Source organism: Temnothorax nylanderi, unplaced genomic scaffold (genome assembly GCF_030848795.1).
Source record: "Temnothorax nylanderi isolate EJ_2023f unplaced genomic scaffold, tnyl_v1.0 TNYL_tig1065_pilon, whole genome shotgun sequence".
NCBI classification, from domain to species: domain Eukaryota; kingdom Metazoa; phylum Arthropoda; class Insecta; order Hymenoptera; family Formicidae; genus Temnothorax; species Temnothorax nylanderi.
The window spans coordinates 17,388-25,920 of record NW_027250127.1 but is presented as its reverse complement, the minus strand read 5'-3'; the positions used below and the strand labels follow the sequence as shown (position 1 = coordinate 25,920).

The following is an 8,533-nucleotide window of genomic DNA, read 5'->3' as shown; positions in this document are numbered from 1 at the left end:
ATATATCGATACATCGACTCGAATGGATTTACTCGCTGGGAAGATAATACCTAATTTACCTAAATAGAAATCTTCCTCCCGACCGATAAGTCTATCGACCTAATTTACCTACTAGATCGATAATAATGCGCGCGCGATATCGAAACTGGCGATACTAGCACCGCCAGTGTCGAAAAAGTGAAAGTTACATTTCTCTGATATATATATGTATATGAGATAGATGAGAGACGACGAGAGTAGACGTATCTTAATAAAAAATTTTCACATTTGGACTTTGCGTCGCAATATCTCCGCTCGTAGGGCACGTAGCGGAAAAATAAAAACACGTACCCCCCCCCCCCCAAATCGACCTATTTTCTTTTCTCGTATTTTAATCTTATTTTTTAATTTTCCTACCTTTATGAAGGTGATGGCGGCTCCGGAATCAAGCAAAAAATTTAGTTTTCCCTTAGTTGTTTCTCGCATCGGGAGAGTGACGAGGTCTAGATTAAAATTCTTATCCGTTTTACCTGTCACTTGAGCTACTCGGTACTCGAGCGCGTGTCGCGTCTTATGCTTTCTCGGTTTCTCTTCTTTGTCGCTGCCGCTGCTGCTGCTGTCGCTATATGACGTTTCATCATCCGGCTCCGGTGTCTTATTTCCTCGACTCTTTTCTGTCGCATTTATCGGTTCTTTTCACGTGTATTATGTTTAGATTGGCGAGTCCGTTCCTTTTCGGGTCGCCCGTTCAGTGACCAACAGTCCTCCCTTTTGTGTCCTGCTTTCTTGTAGTGGGAGCAATATTTCTCAACGGTATTTATTCCACTGGGTTTTTCTGCTCTCGGGAGAGAAAATCTATTGGCGTACCGGCTCGTACGGCATTCTTGTCCGTTATGGCCTAGCTTTCCGCATTTATGGCATTTAACTCCGACGCTTCGAGCTTGTCGGGTTTGCTCCTGACCGTTTTTGTTTCGGTCGGTATCATATGTCGAGCGCTGAGGAGGTTCTTTCAATTTCTCCTCGGACGTGGCGCCCAAAATTGCCGCTGTGAGGTTAGCGTAATTTCGTGATCGCACGATAGTTTGAATGCCATCTCGGAGTCCTAGCTGGAAATTTTCTAGCGCTAGCTCCTGTATCGTATCTAATATCGTTTTTCTTTGTTCTGAAGAATGTTCACGGCCTTCGATCATTGATTGATAAAGTTCCATAGATAATTTATCTACATGGAGTCCGTATTCTCTCGCGCTTTCGCCTGGCTTTTGCCGGAGCATATTAAATTCTCGTTGAATGTGCGTAGTGCTTCGCTTTGCTAAATAGCACATTTCTATTTCCTGCTTCAATTGAGCAAAAGAATGTATGTCTCGCGTTTGGAAATTGTACATTGTCTTTCCCGTTAATTTCGTGCAGAGTATAGCCTTTAACAACAATTTTTCCTGTGCGGGATTAATTTCGTTCATCGCATAGGTGCTTGCGTTTAGGAATTTTTGTACTTGACTGCGCGAAGTTCCGTCGATTTCCGGAATCATATCGCGGGCTTCTTTTAATTTAATGTACGTATTTACGGGATCGTGTTGGTTTCTGACGTCTTCCAACGTTCGTCCGTAAGTTATGTCGAATGGACCGTTACTAAAGGCGCGTCGGACTCTGTTGTCGTCGCGTTCGAAATTCGCGGTCTCTAATCTCTGCAAGCGATTTTGTATTGCGCGCATCTCGTCTAATAGTTCGCCAAGTACGGATTCTTGCATGCCTGGGCATTCTTGCGCAGGCTCTGAAACTCGACGTGGATTATTCGCGGGTGTCCGTTGGTTTTCTGACCTCAGACGATTTATTTCCGCGTCTACTTATTCGGGCGTTACTGGTATTTCGTGTACGTTTTCGCGGGATGCATTAGCCAGAGCCGCTCCTCTTCGCTGACTCATTTTTCCGGCCTTGGGAGTATAATCGTCTTCTTCCGGATCAAACACACTACTGTCGTAGGACGTTAGCGAGAATTCTCCTCTCCCGGAGTTATTACTCTGCGTATTGGCCGATGTATCCGAACGTGCGTCACTTACAGTTGGGTGCAGTCTGAGTACGTCACTTTCGTTTTCGTTATTGTTCGCGTTATTGTTTTTGTTATTGTTTTCGTTATTATGGTTTTCGTTATTGGCGGTATCTCGGGGACCGTTATTATTTCTGGGTAAAAGACTATCGTCTAGGAAAGCAATTTCGCGCTCTAGTACGATGTTGGGGTGTAATTCTAATACCGGCGAGTCTTCATCCGAGTATTCTAAGCTACGTCGCACGCTTTCTGCAATGTCGCGAACGGCTTCTTCAACTATTCGTACGGGACCTATAGGGCTGACTCTAGGTGTTTGGCGCGCTGGCCCACTATCGACTCTGTGTAACCACGACGGATTGCGGACAGGGCAATCTCGCGTTTCACTGTCCGACATCTAATGTATTACGGGCTCGATTTCGCTCGGTGGAACGTGTCTCCGTCCTCTGACATTTACCTCTTTTATAACGCTTTTCAATTATACGCTTTACAATGTTTTCGACTTACATTAGTAGTCGCATGTTGCTTGTCAGCAGTCGGCCGGGTCGTTGTCCGCTGTCTCGTCGCCTCTCTGCTCGGCTGAGTCGCTGTTGCGGTAGGTCGTTGCTTCTCCGGTGTCGCTGATACTCGTGGGCCGCTACCGGGTGCTTCCTTCCTCTGGAGCGGGCTGCTACCGGATGCTTCCTTCCTCAGTACCCCTATTCTGTAACTCTTAACGACAGTGTCGGTATCGTTATGTTGTCGTTGCGCAGGTATACTATATGGGAAAAAAGCTGCTCAACTGTCGTTATGAGCACATAACGACGCATAACGAGTTACAGAATCGCACTACTGGTACGGGCTCCTGCCGGGTGCTTCCTTCCTTTGGAGCGGGCTGCTACCGGGTACTTCCCTCAGGGCTGGTTTCACCACTTTTACTTATTCGCTCTTTCTTTTTAGGCGAATACTCGTGACACTCGCGACGGGAACACATGCGACGGGAACGTTCTCCAATTGCCGAAATCCCACCGCTGCCATCAATTGTTGTGCCGTAACCGGGAGTTGGTGCTCAAGGTCGGCACAGGATTCGGGAATTCCGGGTCGGAGAAAGAATTAACTCGTCGCACTGTGTTAAATGAATTAACTGAATATATTTCCTTTGAGCAAGTTAACAATTGTTCCAGTTACTTATTAAGTCCCGATATTTGCGTTATACTTGAGTCGCTTAACAATTATAACGATTATTAATTTGACGAATTAATGTGACAGTTATTGTGACGCACGTGAACGCTTAGATGTTGATTAGCGACTGCCTGCCCGATCGTACAATTCGGCGGTATTTATAATGTCGGAGTCGACATTCTGTCGCTAACTCGGGGGCTCTTGAGATAGCGTTGACCTCTCGTTGTCAGCTCCTTGCGCTGACCTTCGCATCAGCGCTTTCGGTCGTCCCGGAGTTGAACGCTTCTGGTTCCGGTGTCGGTTTGCATTGGATGATCGATCGTCCGATGAAATCGTCAGGTTTTTCGGCGGATTTCAGAAATTACTTTAGTCGCTAGGGTCGGATTACTTATAGGAGGCAACTCGGTGTTGCCAAGTACACTAATGAATAATTATAACGTTGTGCGCTCACAACAGCACAGTGGTTGCTCAAATAGAAGCAGTTATGAACTCGAGTCCTTTGACACCCTTTTCCAATGATCCTAACGATCTTTCATACCTAACACCCGGTCACTTCCTAGTTATAGACTCTCTCACATCTATTCCGCAACAAGATGTCAGGCAGGTGCCAATTAATAGGCTTTCGCGCTGGCAGCGTATCAATCAAATCTACCAGCACTTCTGGAAGCGCTGGAGTTGCGAGTACTTGCAACAACTGCAGCAACGAATTAAATGGTGATATTCTAAAGGGCTGCAATTAACCATCGGCGATATGGTCATGATACGAGAAGACGATTCCTCGCCGCTAAAGTGGACTGTTAGGCGCATAGAGAATATTTATCCTGGCGCAGATGGAATAGCCCGAGTAGTCTCGATTAAAACCACTAGAGGGACATATAAGAGGCCATTACGAAATTGTGTATCCTTCCATTGCAAAGGGAGGATTAGGATTTTTGAAGGAGTCTTTACTAATAAAAGCGCTAGTGCGCTTATTGTATCCTTTAGCAAATGTTTTTAAAATGCGTTTTTGTCTTTGGCATATATTTAATCATCCTTTTTAGTTTCAGATTGATATATATAACATATGGTTTTATTATGGGCGAATATCCTTTTTCTCGAAGTCGACGCAGACTATTATATATTAAAAGGGATAGCCCTTTCAAGGGGGGCGATATGTTTGGGATTGATTGTCGCTCCCGCCAAAACTATTTTGTGCCATACTAGCGGCACCCCTGAGAAGGCAGCGCCGATATTAGTTGATGGCGCCACCAACAGAGGGGTCTCGCCGCGTAGAGACGAGCCACACGTTTATTCACGCTTTCTTGTCCGTTAAACGCCGAGCAGTTAACATTGTTACGCAAAAATTGTACGAAGCATCATGAGCAATAAACGACGTATTATTTTCAAAAAAGCGAGTCAATCAATATCATGAACAATAGGTTAAGATAGTGATAAGTTTAGATTAAGTGTGATTGTTATACAGGGTGTTTCAGAATTGCACGGCACACGGCGGAAAATATTTTCTAGGTCAAAATGAACAAAAAAGTTTATATAAACATATGTCCCAAACTTATTTATTAGTAAGATATTAAAGAGTAAAGATTAACAGTAAAACGATTAGAGTATGTTTACGAAGTGGCCGCCGTTTTGTTGAATGCAGCATTTAGCACGATGTATCCATATGTTTCTCTGGCACGTTTTATGGCATCAGGATTATTCCCGATAGTTGCTACAGCTTCCTTTATACGATTTCTTAATTTTTCTTGCGTACCAATAAGTCTACAATAAATTGTATCCAACCCCATAGAAAATAGTCTAATGTTATTAGACTATTTTCTATGGGGTTGGATGAAGTCTTTAGTTTATTGTAGACCTATTAACACACAAGAAGAATTCAACAAAACGGCGGCCACTTCGAAAACAAACTTTAAATGTTTTACTATCAAACATAATCTTTACTGTTTAATATCTTACTAATAAATAAGTTTGGAACATATGTTTATATAAACTTTTTTGTTTATTTTGACCTAGAAAATATTTCCCTAAAGTAGTGCCGTGCAATTCTGAAACACTCTGTATATATGTAGATTGTAACCCCAAGGGGAACAATAAATTCATCTATCTAGTATTTCATCTCATAGATACTCTACAATACCAGCCTTCATCACAAAATCTTATTTAGTACAAGTAAAGCCACGATTTTAATAAAAATATAATAAGACAAATTTGCTGAAATGGCTCGAGAGTGATAAAATCAACCGTTGCATTGCTTTCTTCGGTATAATGTGTTTAAAAACTCTTCCTACATTTCTACGATTTTTTAAAACCATTTTTCTCAGATTCAGCATGTGATACTAAAAGAAAAAAATGAATCCAACTGCGTGCTCCTCAAAATGCCTAAAATGCATACTGTACTTTGACTTTAGATTCGAAATCAGCGATCTCAAAAACCCCCGGATACATATAGTTTCGAAATGTCATTTATGGGGAAAATTTGACTATAGTGCATTTTACAGAAAACCAAATTTTTTTAATTAAAATTTTAGCATTGTTGTGCCTCAAGGATGGGATGTGCCGGCACAAGGTTCTTTTAGGATTTCGGGTCGGAGAACAAATAAAACACTATGTATAAATGAGTGAAATATATTTCCCTTTTACAAGTTTAATGCGGTTTCCTCTTTGCTAATCCCGGTACTCGCGTAACAGAAAATACTTTCGAATAAGACGCACGTTTCTCGTATCGTTACTAGCTGACGACCGACTGCCCGCCACTCGTCGGAAAGGCGGGCTCTTTATCCGCTCGGTGTTGCTGACTTCGTTGTCAGCGTTTTTGGCACCGTGGTCAAATGTCCGGGATGACCATATTTGGTCATTCCCGAAACTTGGGCAGGTCTTCGCGTCAGCGTTCCTCGTCGCTAGGGTCAAGTTACCGATAGGAGGCAACTCGGAGTTGCCAAGTGCAATACTTAATCTATTATTCGTTGTGCGCTCACAACATCCCTTCCCCCGCGGAAAAAAAAACTGAGGTTTACGAAGTTTTTCGTTATTTATTTATTTTTGTTTTTTCTTTTTCTTGAGGGGTTACAATCTGGTTTACTTATATGCTAATATGTATGCTATGGTTTCCCCCTTTAAATTTTTAATTATTCCCTTTTTTTCTTTATTACATAAATTATTATAACTATGATGCTTACTACGGTTACGATTACGGTCGCGGAGCCTATAGGATATATAATATTTTTATTTGTAAAGGCGCTAAAGGCGCTTGGCTGGTTATTTTCCACTTCCCTTTTGATTTCATCTAAACTTAAACTTAACTTTCTTAATTCTGACGGATCTCTGATTACTGGTTCTAACTTGATTTCTCTTTCAGAGTCTAATCTGTTGTCCAAAATTATACTTTCCTCTAAGGTATTAGTTGCATTAAATTCCGGTAAATACATTTGTATCTGTTTAATATAAATTCGGTTGTTTGTTTCTAAAAATATGTCAGGCGTAGTTAATTTACAGTTCTTGCGCAATGTAATTTTTCCAGTTTTTTCGATTTTAATTTTATTTTCGGGAAGTTCGTTACATTGGATCGTTATCTCTGATTTTTTTGAAGTGGAAAATAGCCATGTTTGCGGTTCGGTTAATGCTATCCAAAACGTTACGTTTGAAAGGATATGGCGTTGTCTACGGTTTTCTCTATATTTAGGCGTTTCTATAAAAAGTTGCACTTCGCTTGGCGCATTCTCAGTTATACGGTATACAGGGAAATTTTGATCGCATACAACTGTCGTGGTTTCACGCTTACATCTGTTTAGTTCGCTGTCCTTTAATATTAGATAATTGTGATTTTCCCGGTTTATTCCTAACAACGCGTGTGAGGGTTCTAGCAATGTGAATACATTATGGTTGTAGTGTATCGGTATGGGGGTAATTTTTATAATGTCATATATCGGGTATGCTACTATGGGAAACGCTAGGATGGTGTACACGTTTGCCTTGTCGTAGTACGCGCTTACGTCTATGTATTTCTGTATAGTGTTCCAGTTTCCGATCTGAATTTTAAATGGAAAGTTCAATCCTTTGGCTAGGTGTACTGTTGCTTCCTTTAATTCTGCGATTATGTTTTCCATGGGAAGTACGCGTGTAATTAAGATGTTACTTTTTGCGTATGTTAGATAATCGGTTATGTCATTTATGTCCGTCGTGAGGTCGGCTATCATAGCGGTTATCAGTATTAATTGTTCGTCTATTTCTTCTCTGTGTATGAATTGGTCGTGTAGTTTTCTGGTGACGTTTGCCAGTAAATTTTCGTTGTGGGATAACGTATGTTCCAATTTTTCCATATGTCCTAGCGTGGAGTTGATGATCTTCAGCTGGTTCTTTGCTGCGTGCTGTAGCGTTTCTTGCTGATTATTAAGCAGTTGTAATTGCTCGTTGATTGTTTTTGCGTCTTCAGCATCCATGGTACCAAATAGAGTTTTGCTTATCTCTCCAATGGCATTGATTAACCCTCGCTTAGATGCGGGTGACTTGTAGATTGTTTGTAAATGTTCTATGGCGCGTGTTGTTTTATCGTTTTCTCTCTTATTGATCTGGAGAGCAATCTGGCATTTATTTTTGGCGTCTCCAGTGGCATATTTGCAAAGTTCCTCGGTGTTCTCTAAGTATCTCTGGAGCTGTTGGTGTCTGCTTTTTAATGCGGCTACGTCTATGCGTATCGCTAATTTCCACGTTGCTTTCGTCTGCTGCAGGTGTCCGATTCTTTCGAAGTAGATACCTGGCTCGTTGATAAATTGTATCACTTCGTATGGTGGTAGGGGCGGTGCTTCTGTTGCGAGGTGCTGGTAGAGAATGAGCGTCGTGATCCTGTAGTCAGAATACTTATTTTTACTTTGGCTGACATAGCTGTCAGTGGTCGCTCTCTTATTATGCGTTGTATACTGTGTAATAGTTTTTTTTTTTTTTTTTTTTGCTCTTAATTTTCAATAAAGGTCTTTAGTCTGTTTGCGTGTACGCGTAACGTTTTTCGTCCTTTTTTAATTATGTAATTTACGTCGTTAATTTTTTCCATTACTGTGTACGGTCCTATCCATTGCGATTCTAGTTTTTTTTATCTTCCTCGCCGAACCGTTTCGTCATATAATAATACTGGATCTCCCGCTTTAAATGTTTCTATATTTGTTTTCTTATCGTATTGTTGTTTTGCCTTAATTTTTTTTTGCTTAGTGTTTTCTCTCGCTATTTTGTTCGTCGCGCGTATTCTTTCTCGAAGTTCATTTGCGTAATTGTCGTAGGTATATGTCAGTTTTGGCGGTTTCGTTAGAGCCGTCGGTAATATAGCTTGATGACCGTAAACTAACTCGAACGGTGTAAATCCTGTCGTGG

The 8,533-nt window shown here is 41.5% G+C and overlaps 1 protein-coding gene across 1 annotated transcript; it reads right to left on the bottom strand.

The window, feature by feature from the left end:
* Positions 1 to 6,047: 6,047 nt before the first annotated feature.
* LOC139786523 (uncharacterized) lies at positions 6,048 to 8,127 on the bottom strand (the record flags this gene model as incomplete). Its single annotated transcript, XM_071725678.1, has 1 exon — positions 6,048 to 8,127. A coding segment is annotated over one exon (1,827 nt), but the record flags the coding sequence as incomplete, so codon positions are not given.
* Positions 8,128 to 8,533: the final 406 nt, after the last annotated feature.